The following is a 25,518-nucleotide window of genomic DNA, read 5'->3' on the forward strand; positions in this document are numbered from 1 at the left end:
CTACTTTGTGCGCACTAATTATCAGAAGATGTTCCCTTGTTACCTGATGGGCTCTGTAGTTTTCAGTCTCTCTGCCTCCCTTTGATAATTAATCAAACAAAAACAGAAAGAAAGAGTCTTAAAAAGTCAGAGAGTATTAACTGAGTATTACTTATTATTTGTCGGTGTGAGTTTGCACCTGCACTGTGTGATGAATCTATTTATATTTCCCAGTATTAGTGTAAAGTGCCACACTGATGTCTCATACTGTATGATTGTATAACCTCAAAGACCAGACAGATATAACAGATATTGCATCATCTTGACAAAGTTACAAAGCGCAGAGCTAAGAATAAGCCTGAGTCATTTAATGCTGTTTCTGTTGAAACCTCACTCCCCGTTTCCTTTCTCTCTCTCTTCCCCGGTGGGTATTCTCCTACCTCACAAGGATCCCGGCCGCCCCTTTGCTGCCTGCCTGCCTGCCTGACAGTGCTCTGTCAAGACCCAGCCTCGTCTTCCTCCCCTTTTGTTGCCATAGAAACCGCCAGCCGTGGAAAAGTACAAGCGAGTGGATCGTCTGGGAAAAGGCCAGTGAGGGGTAGCGGTAGTCGGCCACGCCACGCTGCGAGACAGCTGCTGAAAAACAGCAAAAAGAAAAGGATGGTTTGTGTTATCCGACAGAACGAAGCAAATGTTGTTACGCTGCTGAGGTCAGGTTTATGGGATGGTGTCAGATTCTGATGTTTCTGCTGGTTTTAGCACTTTGATGTGTGAAGTAAGAACAGGGAGAAGTAGATTCATTAGTCACGCTACTTCCAACAATAACAAAACAAAAACAACCATGACTACCCTTCTCAACGAAAGATCCAGGAACTGAGGAGTCACGCTTGTTTTTGTCACTTTACTGTGAAGAAAAGGCAAATTACTGGAGATGATGTTGCCAGGATATAAAGTGGGTTTGTAAGATTCTTGAGGATTGACATGTTCAGCTTCTCAAACTTCATCTCAATAGCTTATAGCCCATCAAAAACTAAGAATAAGTAAGGCACACAAAAGGAAACAAAATGTATTGATGCACCGATACCGATACCAGTATTGGGTATCGGGTCCGATACTGTGCTCATGTACTCGTACTCGCAAAACGGCTCCGATACAACGACACTGATACCACTTTACGGCAGCGTGACGTTAACCTCTCATCACCAGTCACCAGCCGCCACTGATATATACATACATTTGCATAAAGCAAGCATGTTGGTCCACTCCCATGTTGATAAGAGTATTAAATACTTGACAAATCTCCCTTGAAAGTACATTTGGAACAGATAAAAAATGTGCAATTAATTTGCGATTAATCACGATTAACTGCGGACAATCATGTGATTAATCATGATTTAATATTTTAAGCGACTGACAGCCCTAGTTTTTTTTCAAAGCAGTGACAATCTTTGATAATCACATTCCTCTCCCTTGAAAATGGCGACACTCCACTACACTGCACGTCTGTTTCTCTACATCTCCGACAGACCCTTTACATGTCACAGCAGGGTGGACGCAGCTGCAGCTGCTAATAAAATGAATAATGGGTAAGTTTGAGTCAGGGTACCAATTACCCGATCCTGACGGTAACACTCGCCAATGCTTGCTCATTAACTTGTGTAAACCAATCTGATCCATAATGAATTATATTAGCTTCAGCTGTGTTTTCGTGCTATGACACCTCTGGAGAAGCAAATGTAAGCATTGTCACAGCTATAGCAGTTTTGTATGGTTATTATGAACATAATTTTGGGTATCTACCCGGGGAAATAAACTGTTGGAGTGAAGGTATCAGCGTGAACTGCTTTGTAATTGTGTCACAGGTTAGCAATTTCCATAATTCCTTGAATTGGTAAACCCAATGGTGCCGAAAATTAATTTCGCTCTATGCCAAGTTAAAGCATTACCTACTCACTGATTATCTCTTTATATGTCTCGCCTTGTTAGGGTGGTCATGTGCCAGACTTTGTGTTAAAGGGACTATTTGTAACTTTCAGAAATGCTTGTTAACAGCGACACCTGTGGCCATTAAGTCAACGAAAGTCAGTGTCGGGGTCGCGCTTGCTCGCTCTACATAGACATGAAGGAGCATCGCTCAAAACAGTGAGGCAGCACACGTCATCTAAAACCACAATATCACTCTATATTTCAGCTGCTTGGCAGTAATGTTAGCCGACCAGACGAAGGTCTCTCCATGAATCAATGCTGATCCTAGTGTTGGCTTTTCTTGCTTCAGCGTCGGTGCCGGGGCTCTGAAGCAGCGAGGCTCCGCAGCGAGTAACGTTGCCGTCTCTCGACCGCAGCCGGAGTGAGCAGGGAGACACCGGCACCCGGTCGGAGACGATAACGTTTCTCGCTGCGGAGCCCCGTCACTTCAGAAGACACGGGAAACCTCTGTTGGTCTGGAGGAGCTGCAGCAGTTATTTCTGCACAAACGTCCACTGTGCATTCACTAGATATTCTCAGAGCTACTAACTCTCCTGCAGTGTGGAGTGAGCGCGCGTTCACGTCTAGAGGTGGAGCGAGACAGCGAGAACGCGCGCTGTCTGAGTGAAGGCAAGCAGGCAGAGAAGCATTGACTTCAGCCACACGCGAGCGCGCATATGTGTCCCGACCCGGTACATTTATACGCTTAAAAAGTTACAAACAGTCCCTTTAATTACTGAGCTTTACAGGTGCTAGTAAGCAGATTTCCTTACTATTAATTACAGGCTAACTGTTTTGTAGTCTTTGTGCTACGCTAATCTAACGGGCTGCTGACTGTAGCCTTTTATTTAAAGGTGGGGCCGTTACTTTTACTGATACTGGCATCATATGAAACTAGAAGTGCACTCGGAGAGCGCAGACCTTCGCCAAGGCAGGTTTCATATACGTCGCTGCCTGCTGCTGCTGGAAAATAAAGTTGATGAGTGCGTTGAGATTGAACCAGAACACTATAGTTGCAGAGCTTGCTATACAGTGCTACAAGAATGAGACCTAAAATTTATGAGATTATAACTTTTATATTATATTTCTGCTGTTACTTTGTGTTGTGCAGCATCATCTGTCCACTCCCGTGTTGATAAGAGTATTAAATACTTAAGAAATCTCCCTGGTGTAAAGTGTACTTTCTTTGCTATATTTTATGAATAATCAGAAATCATTATGTTCATATTTTCAAACGTAATCAAACTGGTATCCATAGCAACGATAGAATCCATAGCAACGATAGAATTAAAGGATTAAAGGAACAAAGGAGTAGAATGGAACACGGTCCGTCATCGCCCTTGACGCATCATCATTTAGAATGTTGAAAGTCTACATATAGCCCAGCACGAGAAGATTGGATCAGATCGTTACTTGACTGTTTGTGGCAGAGTTGTTATCAAGACGAGAACAAAACACTGAGAGAATGACAGCATACATTGACTTCGAGTGCAAGGAGTTTGAAGTGAGGGATTTCTTTCTCACTACCCTGGAACAAACATGCAGGGTTCAACTGAACGACAGCGAGGCGAAGATCACCCAGAGTACATCCGAGGGGAGAATCTTCCTGGAGGTCCAACAGGACGAACTGAGCAATTTCTTTGATTGTCTTCCTGAACAGCAGGACAACAACTGGGGCCAAGAGAAGAACCTGTTGCAGAGGGAGATCTCTGGCCTGAAAGCCCAGCTCGCTAAGGCTCCGGCTAAACGTGACCCCTCTCCGGCCAGGGATAAGTCCCTGAAATCCGAGTTGGATAAGCTCAGCTGGACGCTGAACAATGCTCAAAAAGACCTGAGCAGGAAGGCTGGCATCATCAACAACCAGGACTTCCAGTTGAAGAAGTTCAGCTTGATGCTGAACAACGCTCAACAAGACCTGAGCAAGAAGGACACAATCATTAAGAGCCAGGACTTCCAGCTGAAGAAGGTCGGCTCCATGATGAACAATGCTCCAAAAGACCTGAGCGAGAAAGACGGCATCATCAAGAGCCAAAACTTCCTGTTGGTGAAGTTGAAGGGGGAGATTGAGGCACTTCGAAAGGAATTGGAGGAAAAGGAGTCTGTGATCCTCGCTGAAAGGAAGATGCTCGCTGTGGCTAGAACAAACATGGAGTGGGAGATGGAGGGCTTGCTCCAGACTGAGAGGGAAGACCGACAAGGACACCTGAACAAGACAAAGGCGGACCTCCAAAAGACAAAGGAGGACCTCCAGAAGACGAAGGAGGACCTCCAGAAGACGAAGGATGAGGCGAAGCCCCATCAAGCCCAGCTGAACGAGCAGAGAGCAGAGATAGAGAAGCTCACAGCAGATCTGAAAAAGTCAGAAGATCTGCTGAAGACTGAGAAACAACTCTTTCAGACGAGGATTGTCACCATCCGGGAGGACACAGACAAATTCATGTCTGACTGTCTGCCTGCAATGGAAGAACTCAGAGCCGATAAGAGTCAGATCATGGCTGCTCTAAAGTATTCTGAGGAGGAGCTGAAGTTTGTACATGACATGTGGCGGGAGGACAAGTCTTCCCACTTGGCAGAGCTGGAAAAATCCCAGCGCTCCCATCTTGTCCAGCTGGAGAAGCAGGACGAGGTGCACAAGACCACCATGGCTGATCTGAAGAAAAACTTTGAAGATCAGCTAGCGAGTGACCGTCTCCTCTGGCAGCAGGAAAAAACCTCTCTGCTGGAGGAGACTGAGAAAACCAGCTCCTCCTTTGCTGCTCAGCTACACGAGGACAAGTCTTCCCACTTGGCAGAGCTGGAAACATCCCAGCGCTCCCATCTTGCCCAGCTGAAGATGCAGGACGAGGAGCACAAGACCATCATGGCTGATCTGAAAACAAAGTTGGAAGATCAGCTAGCGAGTGACCGTCTCCTCTGGCAGAAGGAAAAAACCTCCCTGCTGGAGGAGACTGTGAAAACCAGCTCCTCCTTTGCTGCTCAGCTGCACGAGCAAAAACAGAGCAACGACACCCTCGTGGCTGCTCTGGAGACGGCTGAGCAGCAGATAGAGAGCCATCGCATCGAGTGCCAGGAGTCATCCCTCCTTCAGGCCAAGGTAGGGATGCTAATTTTGAAAAATGTTCTTAACCGATGCCTCGACGGTGCGCCAGCTTTTAAAGTCGGGCGTTGGGCTGTTACGGTTGACCAGCTTTTCTCCTTAAACGGTTAACAATTAAACTGTTAATTATTATCATCCCTAGGCCACCGAAAGCGTCCAGCAGACTCTGCAGGAGAAAGAACAGGAGTGGACGACCACCGAGAGCTCCCTGAGGTCACAGCTGGCGGATCTTGAAAACCAGATCGCCAAAAAAAAGAGGACCAAGTGGTACCGGAAGATCTTCTGATGCCACCCTCAGGAGAAAGAAAATGCACATACACGCCTTTGTTCTTGTATCTTTGTGAGGATCAATCAGTCTTGACCCTTAAACAGCACTTGTGAAAAGGGTTGTTTGAGGGTTGACACATTATTTTATTATAGGAAAGTGATGTGAATCCACTTTTCTGGTGTAAATCTGGTCCTTACAAAGATATGATTACTAATCCACACACATACACAGGAGTTTGTTCTTGTGTACTTGTGAGGATTACTCCGTCTTGACCCTTAAACAGCACTTGTGAAAAGGGTTGTTTGAGGGTTGACACAATTATTTTACTCATGGAAAGTGAAGTGAATTCACTTTTCTGGAAATAAAACCTAAAAAAAGTTAATTCTATACTGCACTCCTCTCATGTTTAATATGAAATGCTTTGTTTGATGTATAAATCAGTGGACAAGCACTGATGAGTTCTCATTTGCTCCCTGTAGCCTGACAATGTACAGTAAGTTGGCTCAACTGATTATATATGTTGGTCCAAGTATAGTTTTTTTGTCTGTGTTGGTCATCCAAAGAAAATGAACAAATAAAAAACACCTGAACTTTACTTTCACGAATTTCACTTTTTTTACGAGTCTAAAGTGGCTCTAAAGAACTTAAGGCAAAAAGGTTTATTTAGTGCCGCAGCACCTTTCAAACACAGCCACAATTCAAGGTTTTATGGTGATGAAATGCATTAGAAAATACAGTGAAGAGAAAAATATTAATTAGAATAAAATATACTAGTCAAAATGATGACTAAGGCCCTGTTCAGACCTGGCATTAACATGCGTCCTCAGTGATCGGATCACAAGTGGACAGCTCTAAGTACGTCTGTCCACACCTGGCATTAGAATGCATCTCCAGTGACCACTTGTGATCCGATCTCACTTCTTCGCTCTATATGTAATAAACACGTAGTAAACACACAGCTAATACAGCAGCCGTTGTGACGTAATATTACATGAATGTCAGTAGTAATATCATATATATTCGTGAATTCTGCATTTTATTAACATCAAAATAAAAGGTTATTGTACTGGCGGTCCCCGGGGACCTCCGCGCCGCCGACACCGCTGCTTTTGCCAGACAACAGCGAGGTACAGCGCTCCAGAGAGTCGGGGAGGAGAGAGAACAGGCGGGCGGACGGTCGTGTGTCAGCTCCGCGCAAAGTAGCGGAACAAAAACACCCACAGTATGATAATAATGCACTTTGCGTGTCTAGTCTGATAGTCTGTAGATATGTAGCCTATAAACAAGATATATTTTAATAAAATACAGTCGTACCGACACAGAGGCCGTTACCATGCTGACAAGCGCCCGTGTCTGCCTGTTTATTCACCTGAGGGGCACGGTGATCCCGCGGATCAGCTGGACATCAGTTGAGTAGGCGGTCCTTAATGTGGCCAGGACAAATTCACATACACACTGCTAAAAGAATTTCAATTCAATTTATTTTTATATAGCGTCAAATCATAACAGAAGTTATCTCAAGACGCTTTTTATATCGAGCAGGACAAGACCGTACTCTATAGTTTAGAGAACCGACAAGAGAATGAGGTCATATGTGGCCCAGATCACCTCTGAATGTTTTCTGAAAGATCCGATCTCACAACTAAGAGGGACTCCTCGAGACTGGACAAGCTGATCAGGCGGGCCGGCTCCGTGGTCGGCATGGAGCTCGACTCTCTGGTGACGGTGGCAGAGGAAAGAACACTCAACAGACTGCTGGCCATCCTCAGCACGCCATCCTCTGCACGCCGTCATCACCAAACAGAGGAGCTCGTTCAGCGGCAGGCTGCTGCTCCCAAAGTGCTCCACAGACAGACTCAGGAAATCCTTTGTCCCTCGAGCCATCAAACTGTACAACATCTCTCTAGGGAGGAGGACGGTCTGCAGAACAGTTAATGCACACAGTGCACTTTAATAAACGTTTTAATTCTGCACACTACAAACAGCTCTACTCTGCCCCTTTATAGACTGGTTTTACTGTATTCTACAACAATGTACAGCTTTATTCTGCACTTGAGTCTATTTAAAAAAACTCTACTTCAGTTCTTATTCCGCATTATATTCCATATTTGACATTTCTTAATATCTATATCTCCTTTATTTTATTATCCAGCTCTATATCATTTTCTGCACTATATTCACATTTTAATAGTCACATATCTCAGTTGTTACCCTGCACTATATTCATTTCTAACAGTTTCTTCAAGTTATTTTTTATATCTGGTATATTTTTTTATACTCTGTATTACTTACTTGTGTCTTTTTATTAATATGTGTACTACTGGAAACTTGATTCACAGGAACGGAGTGAAAGTTCAGCAAAAGTAAAATATGCACAAATAAAATGTTCTAATATTCTAGTTTTAATACATTATGTTGTTTGTTTAGCGTTAGCAAAAGGCACCAGTTAAACACAAGGTTATGAGATTTACAGAAAGGCACCAGACCGGAGCTAGTTGTTAGATGTTGCTCTCATTCATAAAAGGCGGTAATGACAGGAAAGTCTCATCAGCGGCTCACAAGCTACACATTTGTTAATTATGCAACCACTCTATTTGGGGCATTCTTCAGAAGGATCCGATCATCAATAATGAATGGCTTGCCCCTGTTTCACAGTGGGCTGGTTTAATCTTGATCACACGTTCGCAGTGAGGAGTGCAGCAGTAGCCTGAGAGCTCATTTACCAAACTCTGACTGTACCGTACTATATACTGTATTGTAGTGGCGCCCAGAGCGTACACAAACCTCTCTCCTCTGTGGAGCTCTACTTAACCAACGTGTGAAGTTGTGATGTAACTGTCAGTTGTCCCATTTTTCTTTATAATGAGTTTCTTCATTTTACACTGCTCTCCTTCATGATCACAGAAATAAACAGTTGAGGCAGGAACTGAAGCTGGCAGAAAATATGCCATGCTGTACCAGGCAAACACATCCTCATACAACGCTTCGTAGGATATCTTACAAAAAAGTTATTCCTAATTTTCCGTGCATTATCCCACGAATGTTCAGCAACAGGCGTCAATTTCCACTCAATACATGCATGCAGTGTTTTCAAAATAAATTTCAGTCTTCACAGGAAACAACTTGGTTAGGTTTAACAAAAGATCATGGTTTGGGTTAAAAAATGGAAGTACTAATAAGACAAATAAATCAATGTTGACTTCTGGTTTCACGCAGGAAATGAACAGCGGTCTCCTTTGCGAAAGTCTGGCCGATACCGAGTACCGATACGAGTACTTCTCTGCGCCAAAAGACCCTCGTTAACAGCCAGCTGGAAGGTGTGAGCGACGCACGGCAGGCTGGGGAGTCCCGCATACGAGGCGGTGCGCCGCAACCGGCTCTAGGTCAGCTTGGAAAGGCTCGGGGCGAAAGTTACAGCGCTCCCTGCCCGGACCTCGCCGCTTCGCGATGCCGTGGACAAAGTGCTCGCTGCGCCCTCTCTCCCCGTCGGGGAGGGACGGGGCCCCCTGCTCCCGGTGCGACTGTCGACTGGGGCGGACTATCCTTAGTGCGCCCCAACCGCGTCGTGCCCCCAGTGCAGGGCTCGACCCATGTAAAAAGGCTCCAAGGGTCTACGGCGATGTTGGCAACCCACCCGTCTTGAAACACGGACCAAGAAGTCTAACGCACGCACGAGTCAGAGGGTGCAAGCAAAACCCTGTGGCACAATGAAAGTGACCGGCGCACCACAGGCCCGCCGCGCCCGCACCGTCAGGAGGTGGAGCGCGTGCGATAGGACCGGAAAGATGGTGACGAGAGGTTAATGTCCCGCTGCCGTAAAGTGGTATCGGAGCCGTTTTGCGAGTATGAGTATGAGTATGAGTTTAATTAACTATTAATTTACCATTTATAAATGATGATTAATATAAAGTGTTTCCTTGTTTTTTACCGTAGTAACAAATTGGGTATCAAGAATCGTGGAATCTCACTGGTGTTAATATCGGCTACTACATTTTTGGTGTCATGACATCACTAAATGACAATAATCAATATAAGACAACTAACTGATGCACAGCAAACATTGGGCCAAAACATCAGTGTAACATTTTGTGAGTAGTCCGATATTTTTTGCAGAAAAGACTTCAGAGGAGATGATAAATTATACACGAGTATCTGAGCGTGCTGACGGCGCTGCAGACTACATCACAGTGTGTCTCAGGCTCCCAAATATTTCATATTTTGTGAGAAAATGCCATTACCATTTAGAGTCATTACTGTTTCAAAAGGTTACAGGATATGAAAAAAAATCAGCAAGAGGCCAGAGACTTTATTCAAAGAGGTAACTGTGAACCGCAGTTCTTTCTGTGTTTTGCATTTATAGCAGCATGAAATGTGTTTTTGTTGAAGGATTTTGGAGGGAAGACTACAAATGACTGCCTCAGCCTGGTTGAGGGGAGATAAATGGGTATTTTACTGTGGATTTATTCCTGCATGAATACAAAACTGTTGTTGATTAGGAATGTTTCTAACAGAGTATTGTCCCCGAGTGTCAGCAGTGAGAGGTGATGTTTGTATTCTCTAAATGCTGGGGAAAGGAGCGTCTACATTTCTTATCCTTGATCATGCAGCACAATCCATGATGAAAGATTAATATCGTGCAATCCCGCAGTTCATTGCATCAAAGATGACGCAAAAAAAATTCTAGCAACTGACAGAACTAATGTTGCACGGCTGTGTTGTAAGTGTAAGATCAGTTTTGCATTGCGTGGTATGATTTCTTCTTCACATTTTTTCATTGATCTAATGACATTTTCCATTAAAAGCCAAAGGAAAGGACATAATTGTTTAAACTATTCAGATTTTCTGCCCATGTAGCTCAAAAAAGAAGCATTTTTCTTTTTGCTGAAACAATTTTCTGTCATCAAATGCCACTGTAGCCCCGCTAGAAAAATCTAGACATCATGTCAATTGTCCACATAAAGCTACTTATCAGTTGTCCCTGGTGTTTTGTTTACATTTCCACATTTTGTTTTTAGCATTAAAGGAATAATTTGGGATTTTTAAGTTCATCTATTGTGGCCAAGAGAGCTCAACAATTTGGTTGGGCAATTGGATGAATATATCGGCTATTGGTGATTGTTGGATGAGTTTGGATGAAGTGTGTTTTCTGATGCTGCACCGCTAGAACAGTTGATCGCCCAGCGGAAATTACGGCAGTGATTGTTGAGAACGAGACGGCCCATCGTTATTCTGAAACACAAATAGTCCGAAAAATGTCCCATAGGACAGAAAAAAAGGTGTATTAGTCCGACAATTACCCGAAAACAAACGGCTATTGTTCCAAGGCCCAGAAAATACACACTCTCTGTGCAACAAACAAAAGCACATGGCTAATTATTATGCAGAATGACGATCAAAGGATTTCACTGGTCAGACATATATATACATATATCCGATCTGAAAATTGAGGTCCGTCCGAATAGTTTTTTCCCCGCATGAATGTTCCAAAAAAAATCTGTTTTTTATAAATTTCCGTGCAAATTTTTTGGACGGAATTTCTTGCATAGTGTGAAACGGCTTTAAGAAAGCTAGAAACATGATTGAGATGATGAGTGAGAGTGGTGAGACTCAACCAAACAACAACAACAACGAGCTGAGAGACACTAAAATGCTTCAAAGAGCTGAGGGGAGATAGAGTCCGATGATGATTCTCTGTGGCTTCAACACCTTTAGTCATTACACACATTGTTAATACAAAAATAAAGATTAGTGCAGCTTTAAGTTGGCCACCGTATCCATCCCTATTCTATAGTCACTGCCAATGTTCTGCACAGGTGGCGTTCATTTTAACTGTCATCCTTCCTTTTCGTCACACTGGACAGCTTTAGCTCTCCGTCCAACCGTTCGGTGCAATTAAAGACTTAATGACACACTCCAGTTCAGCCTGTCTCTTCCATCTTCACAATGTATCGCTATAACTAACCAATTAGCTTAGTGGAGAACAGGCAAAATCAAGCTATTGAGGGTTTACTGGGCTGCAGCTATAACTCAATCTACAGCGGCGGCGGCGGCGGCGGCGGCGGCGGCGGCGGCGGCAGCCCTCACAGTGACAATCACAACATTTAAATTCAGTTCTCTTCTCCATTCTTCTATCCCGCTCTGCAGTCTGCATAACATTCATAAATGTGACAGTATCATTCCTGGGAGACAAATGCATGAACCTGTCTGGGAGACAGAATACTGAGAGGTAAGGGGGGAGAGAGAGGAGGAGGAGAGGAAAGGAAATACCGGAGGGGCGGAGGGGACGGGGCTGACAGAGAGAGGAAGTGATGAAGTGTGTTGGATTACAGGGGTGACATTGAAAGAAGCCTCTCTGTCCCTTTTTACCCCATCCCTCTCTTCCACTATTCACTCATTTCCCACACATCATCCGCCAACCTCCCACCTCCCCTCCCGTCTGCGAGGGTCCCCCGGCCGCCTGGTGGCACTGCACGAGTGCCCGTCAGCGCTCCCGGGGTGTCACAAACATTTTCCCAAGGCGGCCGTGAATGAGATCATTGTCCTTCGCCGCCGCAACGCCGCACGGCAGGATGCAGGAGGGGGGAGAAAGTAAAGGGGGAGAAGGGGGTGAAATGAAAATGAGAGGAGAGCTGACAGTAGATGAGGAGAGGGGAGGAAAAGGAGAAGACAGGAGAGGAAATGAAAGGAGAGAAGAGGAAATGAGAAAATGGAGAGGAGAGAAAGAGGGTAAGAGGAGGAAAATGACACAGTTGATGGAGGGATAAGGGGAGAAGAGGAATATGAAGAGAAACAATAAAAGAGAAGGAGAGAGGAGGAATGAGGGAAATCACAGGTGAGACGAGAAGAGAGGATGCAAATGTGGGAGAAGAAAAAAGGTTGATGAAAGGTATAAGGAGTGGAATGAATGACAAACGAAGACAGGCATTGTTTTGCATAAAACGGAGGGAGGAGGGGCAGAGAGTAAAAGGCAGGTACAAGATCAAAGGACGCAAAAGAGAAATGGGAAAAGGAAGGAAGTAAAAGGGAGGGGAGATGTTAAAGATGGTAGAGAGAGAGAGAGAGAGAGAGAGAGGATAAACATGTAACGGACAGGAGATGTTAATGATGTAAAATGTGTCGTTGTGACAAAAGATGATGAAAGTAGAGGATGAAAGTAGAGCGACAAGAAAGAGTACAGAGGAAAAGCAAGAAAGGGTAGGATGCAGATGACGGAAATAGTGTTGACGCAATATGCAAAATAAGGAAAGAGAAAGCGGATGAAGAATTGCTCTTTTTTGTATTATATTATCAATCGATTAAAATATTTAATTTAATGTACCTTAAAGGCCGATTAGTCAAGTATTTAATCCTCTTATCAACATGGGAGTGGGCAAATATGCTGCTTTATGCAAATGTATGTATATATTTATTATTTTAAATCAATTAACAACACAAAACAATGACAGATATTGATCCAGAAACCCTCACAGGTACTGCATTTAGCATAAAACAATATGCTCAAATCATAACATGGCAAACTGCAGCCCAACAGGCAACAACAGCTGTCAGTGTGTCAGTGTGCTGACTTGACTATGACTTGCCCCAAACTGCATGTGATGATCATAAAGTGGGCATGTCTGTAAAGGGGAGACTCGTGGGTACCCAGAGAACCCATTTACATTCACTGATCTGGAGGTCAGAGGTCAAGGGACCCCTTTGAAAATCGCCATGACAGTTTTTCTGCGTATTTTTAGGTTGATTAAAAATTGCAAGTTTGGTTTAATACATTAAAGAAATTAGTTAGTTAAAGGTAGGGTCGACGATGTTGGAAAGTAGCGTCGCCTCAGGAGCTCCGTCTAAACCCACACATGCACGAGCACTGCCGCATCGTAACTACTTCACAGACACAGAGCGGAGAGAGGACCTCAACTCAACAACGCTACCTCATGACAAGTAACCGTGGCCGTGCTGCTGCAGGGCTGAGTTTTCTCTTCCATTCTCCAGGAAACGTGCGGCGGTGACGCGCTTTGAGTTCAGGCTGGTGCACGCCAAGTGCAGAGTACGAGCAGGGAGGCAGGGAGGCGTCTGATTGGTTCTTTCCAAGCGGACCTCGAGGCAGTGATTGGTAGACGTTTTTACAGGATTACAGCAGCTACAGATGACGGCTCTTTTCCGGTCCGTTTTCAGAGCTCATCAGTAACGGATCGCTGTCGGGGTGTAAAGACCATTTCAACCAATATAACAAATAGTGTAGACTGGATAACATCGTCAACCCTGCCTTTAATTAACTATATACACACATATACAATAACAATAGTAGCAATTTAACTGTTGCCTTCCAAGTAAGTTCAGCTATCCTTGAGTTTCCTGAACCACTGACTGCTCGTGTCTCCAGTGTTTCCAGATCTCAGCAAAGAACTTGGTGAATACAGCGATAGTATTACTGATGGGAATATTGGCGGAAACTAAGCCCACATTATAATTAACTGGAATTTCCCTTTAACAACGTCCTGATCAGAAGGAAAAGCACTGACAGGTCAGACAGGCAATTATTTTGGGGCACGATACAAGCGCTAACATTCACAAGAGACAGATAGTATGTAAAGATGAACTACAGACCAACAAACTAATTTGTCATCTAACGGTAACATTAGAAAGCCTTTGTGTTTGAAGGCTGCCGTCTTCTGAATGTTAAACACACTAACCAGCTGAAAAAAGCACCACTATCAACACTACAATCCCAGATATCAGATGTAAGGGCAAACAATAAAAGAGCTGAATCTACTCCCCTGACCTTCTGTGTGTCTTGGCTAATGAAAGACTTACATTGTTCTCAAAGGGGATCACAAAAGAAGCGGTGCATTCTTCCCTGAGCCAACTTTTATAACCGCATGACTCACAAATTACATTTGTGCTCTAATGAGATGTTACTGATCCCCACCTAGGAGAACAAAAGTTGTGGTGGTGTTAAGTGCTCTCGACACTTCCTGAAGTTCACCTGTCAATCACAGTGTGGGTGTGTGGTGTATTCCTGTTAACTACCTACCTTTTCTTCTTCGTCATAGACTGTTTACAGTCAACACAAACTAATCTCACCTCTAAATATTAGCTTTCTCCTTGAGCGCAGCAGAGAAGGTTACACAATACGCCCGCACTGTTTGCAATTTCTCCTGTGTTGTTTTCCAAATCTAATTGTAAGTTTGGGTAAAAGGATATTTTCTATACGGAGGTAGACTGATTTATGATCGTCGTTATGTCATTGTTTACTCATAAAAACATGATTAGCTAGTCTCGGTAAAGGCCTTCCAGACCCCTGAGAGTAAAGCAAAAGGCCAGAAAGTGGCACCGCAAAATGTATCTGCAACTTTGAGCATTGGCGATACTTGAGGCTCTGTGATGTAGGAAGTATGTAAGGGATAATGTCCCACAGCCTCCCTCTTTCATTCCTTCAACCACCTTCTCGAAAGGTCGGCGTTGTGATATTTGCACATATCCAAAAACCTGTTGATATCCAAGTCTTTCATAATGTTTGAAAGTAAGTGTGTGTCTCCTTCCCGCCAGAAATGTGAGCTTTTCTTTTTGGGCATGCATCTCTGATAACGTCGGCTAGTTGGTTTGTAAGATCTGGCCGTGAACAGACCGTGTGTCGCAGACTACAGTAAAAAAAAACAGTTGAGACGCATATTCGAAAAGTGCTGTATGCATGTCCAAAGAATGCTCCTAAATCCTGAATAATATCGGCATATCCCACAAGTCTTAACCCTCTGAGACCCACAATAGACCTGTTTTTGTCGTTTTTTAGGTCTTTAGGGGGAGATAGGAGGTCAACAGTAGATGTCACATAGAAGTGGTGTACATCATCTGAAAGCTGGGAACCTGGAGATTAATTTGGGATGCTGCTCAGCACTGTCTGTTTATGACTGTCAAGCTAGTCATAAATTATCATTAATAATTATTTTAAATGTATTTCTTGTTAAGTGTACGAGAAATTTAAGTGTCTATTATGTCTCATAGTTGTTGCAGCAAGTTTTGGGGTTGATACCATTTGTTACACAGATTTGATGCTGAATTTAACCATTTTAAACCACTCAAGAATTGATAAAAAATTATCAATAATCCCTCCAAAATACCACATTAAGACACTAAGACCTTGAGGAAAAAAGCCATGCTGTGATTTGGGATCAAAGACTTTTGACATTTTGAGATTTTCTGCATGAATTTCAGTTTTCGGCGATTGGATGGCGAGCACTTCTGTTGTGGAAACTGCTCAGAAAGCCCCTTATCGTCAGTCTACTGTACCGGGGGTTAGTCACCATTGTGAAGCTTCAACAGATATTTATTCATATGAAAATGTGACTGATAATTGCCGTCATATTGCTTTCAAAGAAAAACAAAGGCGGAGGTGGAGAACAACAGGAACATCTGTCCTGGGGCTGTTTCTTTCACCACATTGTTTATCAGACACACGGCTCACTTTCAATACACACACTAACACACCCATATCACAGGCCTACCTGTGTGCAGTTAAAAACCGTAGCCCTTACTACTGTTACAGCGGCCCGGGTGCTGACTCACCGCGTGACGTGGCTCGTTCACATTCCAGGAGACGGAACAATGTTAGCGTCTATCCCGAGGACACGCAGAGCCGACGAGGGAGCCTCCTGCCGGGAAAAGGCAATAAAGATTAGCTGTAATTGGAGAGGATTGAGTGGAAAATGTCAGGGTCTGTTGTTGCCTTTCAAGGACAAAAGGTTGTGTATTCATACTGATTTGGCAAATGTCAGGTCGGCTACTGTGTTGTCAGCGAGCCGGCACGGCCTAAAGGACACATCATCACATGATCTCTCCATGTCTGACGCTGTTTCATCGTGCACACACATCTTAGTCATGATGTGTTCTCAGTAGTCACATCAATGACATCAGCGTTTCCTCAGAAGGAGGTAAAGGCCAGAGATAGCTGTCTGATTAATCTCACTTGCATTTAGACACACACTGTCTGATTTCTGTTACTAGATATTAGTATGGTCACAAATGGAAGACTTCCTTGAACAAACACCCCTGTTGATGTGCTTCCCATTAACGTCCACTTTGTTGTGACCTTAAAGCTGCACCCAAAGGTCAGTCCGGACCTGCTGCTACAACCGTTGAGGACTCACACTGCTCTCTGAAGTGAAAACACAACAGAAAGCATTCCTGTCTAACAGAAGCTGCAAATCTCTCAACTGTCAATACTTGAAGGACAAAAGAAACATAAAGCTCCGGTCTAGCAACTTTTAAATATTACTACAATTTAGCACACAAATGTTCACAAATTGAAGCGATGTTTGTTTGTTTTTTTAAATGCTAATTCAGTCATTTTGAATGAATAATTAAAAAACAAAATGCAAAAATAAATGAATAAATAAAAAATAAATTTAAAAATGAATAAATTCATTTTGAAAACGAATAAAATAAATAAAAGGGAAAATTTAACGGAAGAGTAAATAAATAAAGAAGCAAGTTAAAACAGAAGGACAGAACCTGCCAAAATCAAAAATAAATGAAAAAATAAATATATGACTCAATATATAAATAAATATGTCAATAAATGTAGCAAAATAATCTTAAAAATAAATGTAGCCATAAATGAATTGATAAAATGTGACATAAATTGATATTTCTGTTTTTATTTGCTTCTTTATTTATTTATTTATCTTTGTATTATACAAAATATAAATGCAAAAATAAATTTAAAAATGAAAAAATAAAAATAAAAGGAAAGATTTAACGGAAGAGTTCATAAATAAAGAAACAAGTTAAAACAGACGTTTACATTTTTGTCACATTTAATCAATTAATTAATGGCTAGATTTATTTTTATTTTTCATATATTATATTATATCATATTCATTTTATAATTTATTTATTTATTTTTGCATTAATTTTGTATTTATTCATTTATTTTGCATTTATTTTTTAATTATTCATTTATTTTTGCATTTATATTTTATATAATACAAAGATAAATAATTAAACTGACATATCAATTTTTATCACATTTCATCAATTAATTAATGGCTACATTTATTTCTAATATAATTTTTGCTATATTTAATGACATATTTATTTATTTATTGAGTCATTTATTTATCTATTTATTTATTTTTTATTTTGGTAGGTTCCGTCCTCCATAAGATCCTGGAGCGACTGCTACAAAACAATGGATTCTCTCACATTCAGCACCGAATAAAATGATGCAGGAAACATCAAGCCGATCTTTGGTCTCACACAGAGTTCCTATATAAGTGTCATGTCAACAATTAAAAAGAATCAATCAACAAAAAAATAACACTAACCTAACTAACTGCTCTGAAGTGTAAAATGTATTTACTGTGTCTTGATATCCTAATAATCCCACATCCAGGCACCCACAGACAGATCCTACAAGAGACTATTTCAATGGTGTTCTGGAGTCTTTGAGTCCAGCTGTGGCTGAACAATCACATCTCAGGCACAGTTCCTGTCTCCAATTAGGCGATTTCTCACACTGAAGTAAACAGTATCTCAGCGCTCGCTGCGTCCCCTCCTCAGACCCGACCATTACTCTCGGTCCATGTGGTGACAGATCCGAGAGTAATTTCAGGAAACCATGACAATGGCCTTGCGCTGGAATAAGACTCTTTCTGTGTATTGCATTTGAGTGCATCTCGAGCACTGATTGAATCAGAGATGTGTCCATTCACTCAGCAGGGGTGTTTACTGACACAAGGGGTCTGAACCTGAGTTACCTGGCTGAAGGAACATCTCCTTGAGTTGCTGTTCAGCCTGATGATTAAAAAAATGGGGTCAGAGCAAATGATGAAATGTGAAAAATCACTTAATTTAGAGAAATCAGAGAAATCATGAATCCCTCTTAACATGGATTTAGATCTTTCTCAGCTGGCCCTTTCCAGGGAAAGAAAAGCTACAGCTGTTGAAAGGAAAAAATGAACAAAAAAGCTGTATTGTTAGTCGCCAAACCGGTCCTGGCTAACTCCATTTTCCAGATCAATTTGCCTGCAAGTGTTTGGGCCATCCCCATTTGCATTGTTTTCTAACTGCTGTTTGGCTCCTGGGAGAAGACTATCCCAGTGTAACAATGGTGTTATCTCATGCAAAAGAGGAACTGAGCTTTCCAAACAAACGGAGGGAGGTCAGCGATTGGCTGAGACACAGCTGTCCCCGCCGCTGTGTGACCTTGAGGGAGCGGGGAGGAGGTTGTGTCCGCTCAGCTGCCCGACTGCTGTTATCACTGCCAGACACCATATCACCTGTGTGTGTAGGTGAGGGGGCGGCTGTGTGTGTGTGTGTGTGTGTTTCACTGTCTACGTGCCTGCTTGCTTTTGTACAGATTGAGAGCATCTGTCTTTGTGTATTTGTATTCAGGAGTCTGCAGCTTACGCCGCCCGCATATTCATACTGATAGAGGAGAGGATATTTACTGTCTGTGTGTGTGTGTGTGTCTGTGTGTGTGTGTGTGTGTGTACAACAAAAAGACAGCAAAATTGCTCTCCCGGTTGAATGAGAAGATATGTGGGTCATAAATACATATGTTCCCTGGTTTGCTGACATCATGTTTTCCTAACTGCTGACAACGAAAGTTTCAGAAAAAAAGCAAAAGCCAAGGCAAAAGCCAGTGTCTAAGGTGTCTCTCATACTTGCTGTGTTTACTTATGCCAGGATCAGACTACACAATATTTTTGGCGGTTACGATGGTCACTATGTCAGATAAGACGTTTGAGAGTCAGAAATTCTTGTCGTGATTTGGCCGCGACACGTGACGGACTACACGTCGGTCCCCTGTTCCGACAACACACACTCTCATGGCACCGCCGTCTTAATATACGGGCTTACCGGGGCTCAAGCCCCCGGGCCCGACCATGTAAAGGGGCCCACGAGGCTCCAGAGGAAAACAATAGAAATATAATTCACAGGGAGAAGCGAAAGCGGGATGCTCCATGTGCAAAGACAGACAGCGGTGGTGTTTTTTTACTCCGACACAACTTAGATTAAAAATCCTACTGCGAGGTCCGGCAGCAGTTGAAGGTCCGATGACATCATTCTGCATGTAAGTAGCCTTCTGTTTACAGCTGTGTGCTTCTGTGCTCAGCCGGTCAAATTCACGACCGTGTCGGAACACGTCGTGGAACGCAAAAAAAAAAATGCTAGACTCTCTGTCAGGACGTTATGAGGCGTCCCAGACGCGGCGTTGGTTGTCATGTACTATGACACACTACACGAGATAAAACGATCGATTGTCGCAAACGACACTCATTTATCGTTCCTGATTCGAGTCCCGATCCGAGTCAAGGGTTGCTGGAAAAAATTAATAAATAATTCCTGACAATGGCTGATATATTTGACTTCAGGACATCTCTGACCACATACATGCTGAAAATCAAACATTTTTACTGTATTAATTTAGATATTCTCCAAAGTAAAAGTCCCTAGAAGTGTATGATTCAACTTTTTCCCCATGGTCTAGTGTTAAAAACGTTAACATAAATTGCAATAACATCAAATCGCAATTCATGTAGAATCGCGACACTTAAAAATCGTAATACATATTGAATATGGCACCCACGTATCGTGATAGTATCGAACTAAATATGCCGTCGAACTTTTCACTCAGAAAAAATACAAAATGTATGTATGTAAAAGTTAAATTTTTTGTACCCCATGCAAATCACAGAAAAAAAAAACGGAGGGAGTTTTGCAAACACATCGTATATGAAGGAGGTTCCCATAGGAATGAATGAACTCCCAGTTGATTTAACCATAGGAGTCAAGACACTGGTGATCACACCAGTTATGTTCATATAATTCATAAAGAGGGCACAGTGATAAAGTGTATTCTCATAAAGCACGGTTTTACTGTCTGCACTGCTCTGTGTGTGAGCTTTATGGAGCTTTCAGAGGCAGCAGAGACCAAGGTGACTTCTCTGCTCTTATCAACAACTTCCTGCTCTAATCGCTGAGAGAGGCTAAGCTGAGCCAGCTGACCAGCGCTGCCTCCGCCGGCTGGTCTGGCAACAGGTGCAGCAGTGTGTGTGTGAGTGTGTGTAGAAAGAGAGGGAGGGGGTCTAGACTAGGACTGAAGCCAGCGCTCACAGGGAGGGTCAAAGGCCAGAGAGATGTAGGAGAGCCAAATCTACAGACTGTCCACAAACACTCCAGACTCTACACACACTATCGCACACAAACACACACCAGTTTGTTTTATCCAAACACCGCCCACGGCTGCTGCTCATTGTTTAATTTTCGGATCACACTACTGTTTTGGAGGGCGTTTCAACCAACTGGCGAGGTCGAATGGAATAGATGTACTTTTGGTGAAAATATAAAAACAATGAATGTCAAATATAATTTGATTCATATGATGATGAATCATGTTAGGTTGTGATATTGGAAGGTCAACAGGCTTGTTAATTACAATAATGAATACATCACAAGTATAGGGGCTAGTATGGTTATTGTTAAAGTGGAAGGACAAAGTGCGGAGGTCCAATAACCTTTTATTTTGATGTTAATAAAATGTACCTGAATTCATGAATATGTAGGAAATCACTACTGACATTCATGTAATATTACGTGACAACGTCTGCTGTGTCAGCCGTGTGTTTACTATACGTATTTATTTGCATATAGAGCGGAGAAGTGAGATCGGATCACAAGAGGTCTCTCAAGACGCATGTGGAGACGCATTCTAACGCCAGGTGTGAACAGACGTACTTAAAGCTGTCCACTTGTGTTCGGATCACTCAGGACGCGTGTTCATGCCAGGTCTGAACAGGGCCTGAGAGCGAGAGTACAAGGGGTCATTCAGTAGATCAGTCTGAGAGATCTTTGTGACTTAGGGAGCATCAATTAGCAAAAGCACCTGGTGTCATTAACATCCGCCTCCTACCTCTCCCCGTTTTCACAGGGCTCAGTTTACCTGAGCAGAAAGACTGTGACTCAACCAATGACATCATGTCTAATACAACAAAAACAGAACTAAACCCAAAACAAGTCTGTATGAATCACGGAGAGGGTGAATGATGCCCTTGTACGCCGGGGCAGCTTTGCCTAAGACGATGTTTGCATAACTGAAACTCCAATCTGCACCCACCCACACACACACATACTACACACGGAGTGAAACGGGCAAAACGACAAGCTGAGATACATTCTTAAAAAGACAGCTTGCCTCACTCATCGTTTTCAGCTTTTTCTTGCCATTCGGGTCATTTACATAGAAAGTATAAAACAGTTTATGTACTACTGAGCAGATGGCTAAGCATTGCTGTTTTTTTTATATCCCCCATACCTCACTGCACAGCCTGCTAATGGCTAATAACATAAAGTATTATGGCTTAACGATGCTGAATGGTGAGAATGAAGATCTGAAGGATTCATTTTTACGTTCCCCATAATCCTCGACTGCAGAATAATGAAAACAATATAAAACTACTTCATCAGATCTTCACACAAAAGGCACAAACAAGTTGGCTTTGATTCTGATGCACAGCTTGAATAAAGCACCATAACGCAATCCTACACCTATCCATCTCCCGCCTACACAGTTGGGAGAAAACAAAACAGCGAGTGTGTGAACAATCTGCTCTCCGCTCTCTGTGCTGATGAGCTGTTTCTCTCTCTCTCTCTCTCTGACGGGGCCCGTGGAGTCGAGCTGACGCCAGATGTCCCGGAATAATGGGCCTTTCTTTGTGTACCTGTTATCTCCTCGCCAGCCATTCTAAATACCGAAGCGATCTGAGGGGCAGCTGCCGCCACATCTCCGAGTGATCGGTGATTACAGCTTGATAAGAGTGGCAGCTGAGGCCCTGTAAGTAATGAACATCCTGAGGATGATTATGGCTTTTATACGGCAGTTAACGACGCTTGTGTTGCTGTCTGTCGGAAAAGTTTTCTACAAACAGAGTGAACAAATATAAGAATAAAATCACACCACTGACTTAACTAACTGGTTTCTGCAGAGGTTGGCATGGCAACCAATCAAAGCACATGGACAGCAATGCAACAGCAGAGCTGGAGAGCATCTTTAACCAGCAGATTGCTTGGCTGAAATCAGCAGTATAAAACAATATTTAGCATGCTAACACAATGTATGTTTTATGGAGCATGCTACTGTTTGATGCTGTGCATGTCTAATGAATGAGGCTTATACATAAGCACACCACATGCAGTATGTTTCATGCATCATGCTAACACATTAGACCATAGGTCAGCAACCTGCGGCTCCGGAGCCACATGCTGCTCTTCAGCTCCTCTCCAGTGGCTCCCTGTGGATTTATAAAAATGGAAATGAATAACTGTTTTTTGTTTACATTTTGATTTTTATTTATCATTGTTGTAGGTCTATGGTATGACTTTATTCTCGTAATATTCCGACTTTTTTTCTCGTTAAATTATGACTTTATTCTCGTAATATTGCGCCTTTTTTCTTGTTTAGTTATGACTTTATTCTCGTAATATTACAACTTTTTTTTCTCGTAAAGTTATGACTTTATTCTCGTAATATTCCGACTTTTTTTTCTCGTAAAGTTATGACTTTATTCTCGTAATATTCCGACTTTTTTTCTCGTTAAATTATGACTTTATTCTCGTAATATTGCGCCTTTTTTCTTGTTTAGTTATGACTTTATTCTCGTAATATTACAACTTTTTTTTCTCGTAAAGTTATGACTTTATTCTCGTAATATTCCGACTTTTTTTTCTCGTAAAGTTATGACTTTATTCTCGTAATATTCCGACTTTTTTTCTCGTTAAATTATGACTTTATTCTCGTAATATTGCGCCTTTTTTCTTGTTTAGTTATGACTTTATTCTCGTAATATTACGACTTTTTTTTCTCGTAAAGTTATGACTTTATTCTTGTAATATTACGACTTTTTTCTCATAAAGTTATGACTTTATTCTCGTAATATTACGACTTTTTTTTCTCGTAAAGTTATGACTTTATTCTTGTAATATTACGACTTTTTTCTCATAAAGTTATGACTTTATTCTCGTAATATTACAACTTTTTTCTCGTAAAGTTATGACTTTATTCTTGTAATATTACAACTTTTTCTCGTAATATTACGACTTTATTTTCTCGTTAAATTATGACATTTTATTCTTGTAATATTGTGACTTTATTGTGTAAATCTCAGATGTTTTTCCCTCAATGTGGTCCTAATACTCTGTAGCGCATTGTCTCTTTGGTCCTCACTGCATTAGACTTATATACTATATACTTAGACTATAAACTGTGTTACCTTCATCACATTGATCACATGTTTTGCGGCTCCAGACAGATTTTTTTATTTATTTTTTGCTTAAAATTGCTCTTTTGATAGTAAAGGTTGCTGATCCCTGCACTTATGAATGAAGCTTATACCTTACCACAACACATACAGTACTGACAATAAACAGACTATTGACAAAATTGGAAAATGCACAAGTGGAAAATGATATTGCACAGTGAGAATGAATGATATATATATATATAATATATATTATATATATATATACATTATAAATATACATTTGTTTGCTAGCTAATATGCTATGAGTCCTGTATCTTCTCATGCAGCCTTAGAACTGCATAAAATACAACATGAGAGAACAGTAAACTGACACAAACACAGACAGAAGCAGGTGTGACTCACCTGTACCTGTAGCTGCAGGACTCTGTTACCTGCATGTCTTCTTCCAGCAGGCCTCTTCTGGTTCTGGTTCCTCTCTCTCGTTGTAAACAGTTCAGTGTTTCATTTTAAAGGATAAAAATGGTTGATAACTGTCCAAACCGTAAACTGTGTCAAATAAGGACGTTTAGTCTCCATGACGACCCAGAAGTTTCCAGAGAGGGTTGTGATGAAGATCAGCGTGAAGCCGAACAGGAAGTGACGACACAACATCCTTTTTTTTTTTTTTTTTTTTATAATAATATTTTATTTAAAAAGTTTCATACAATGTTCATGTTCAGATGCTTCATTACAGTTCTGCAAAAATACATTACAGTATAAAAAATAATATGAAAATAAATTATAAATTATACAGCAAATAAACTGTAAGGAAAGGAAAAGATGAATAAATAAAATAAAAAACAAACAAATAAAAAAAACATTCAGGGTCTGATAAACAATCTTTTTTTTTTTTTTAATGCTTTATTTCAAAAGTTTAATATAATATAATCGCATGTTCAGATTTTTCATTACAATTCTGCGAACATATTTTACAGTATAAAAATAATATAAAAATAGATTATACAACAAATAAACTGTAAGGAAAGGAAAAGATGAATAAATAAAATAAAAAAACAAACAAATAAAAAAAACATTCAGGGTCTGCTAAACAATTGAAATAAATTTGAAAAGTCTAAACAATTTAATAGTTTTGGTCAATTTAGAATTTTTGAGTTTTAAGTTTTCAATCATAGTCAATATGTTTTAAAATCAGTGTCTTTAAAAATAAAAAGGAGGGTATTCTTTTAAGCCATATCATGTTATGTATATAATATTTTGCTAGGATAATAATCAAATTAATTAATTAAATTTATTTTTAAATGTGTGTATTTGTTATTATTAATTTTTATTTATTTATTTATTTATTTATTTGTTATTTATTTATTTATCTATTTATTTATTTATTAATTCGCATTTCATTTTTGTGGTATTTCACCCCTTATTTATTTCTGAGCACCATGTTAATGTTGATCTATGGAACATTTGCATAGAACCAGAAAAAGGCTACTGGACAAACAAAGGAAATCATCTTTATATCACAGTTATCTCTCAACAGGTGTGAAAGCTAAAAAGCCTTTTAATATTCAGTTTATGGATCAATAACCCTCCGAGCACTCTTGTACTGCAGTGCACCTAATGTCATTCAGCCCTAATCAGATACAAAGGATCCTGGGAAGGTTATTGATCACCAGGAATATCCTGGGATTTATAAACACGTGAATGCAGCGCTATAAAATCAACAAGGCATGACAGCTTTCCATGCACCGTTAGACTGGCAGCGCTGTGGCATACATACAGATGGTGTGTTTATGGGCTGGACTGGACCGCAGAGCCAAAGATACAGGACACAGCAGCAGTCTCTGGTCTGCCCTAGCAGATTTGAGTCCAGTTCTGGCCTCCGGGGGAGGCATAGTATACGGGGGAGGAGGTCTGTCACTGACGAGATACCACAAGGAAGGGAAACGTAAAGTCAGTGAGGA

The 25,518-nt window shown here is 41.5% G+C and overlaps 1 protein-coding gene and 1 long non-coding RNA gene across 2 annotated transcripts; one reads left to right on the forward strand and one right to left on the reverse strand.

Moving 5' to 3' along the window:
* Positions 1-326: 326 nt before the first annotated feature.
* On the reverse strand, positions 327-24,177 carry LOC141762280 (uncharacterized). The gene is made up of 2 exons (XR_012592775.1): positions 23,969-24,177; positions 327-612 (listed from the first exon to the last, which is right to left on the reverse strand). It is a non-coding gene; the product is annotated as an uncharacterized LOC141762280 (long non-coding RNA).
* Positions 3,334-5,902, forward strand: LOC141762267 (uncharacterized). The gene is made up of 2 exons (XM_074626313.1): positions 3,334-5,038; positions 5,184-5,902. The coding sequence occupies exons 1-2, from the start codon at positions 3,410-3,412 to the stop codon at positions 5,325-5,327; spliced, it is 1,773 nt and encodes a 590-aa protein (XP_074482414.1). The 5' UTR covers positions 3,334-3,409; the 3' UTR covers positions 5,328-5,902.
* Positions 24,178-25,518: the final 1,341 nt, after the last annotated feature.

The sequence above is a fragment of the Sebastes fasciatus genome, chromosome 23 (assembly GCF_043250625.1).
Source record: "Sebastes fasciatus isolate fSebFas1 chromosome 23, fSebFas1.pri, whole genome shotgun sequence".
NCBI classification, from domain to species: Eukaryota; Metazoa; Chordata; class Actinopteri; order Perciformes; family Sebastidae; genus Sebastes; species Sebastes fasciatus.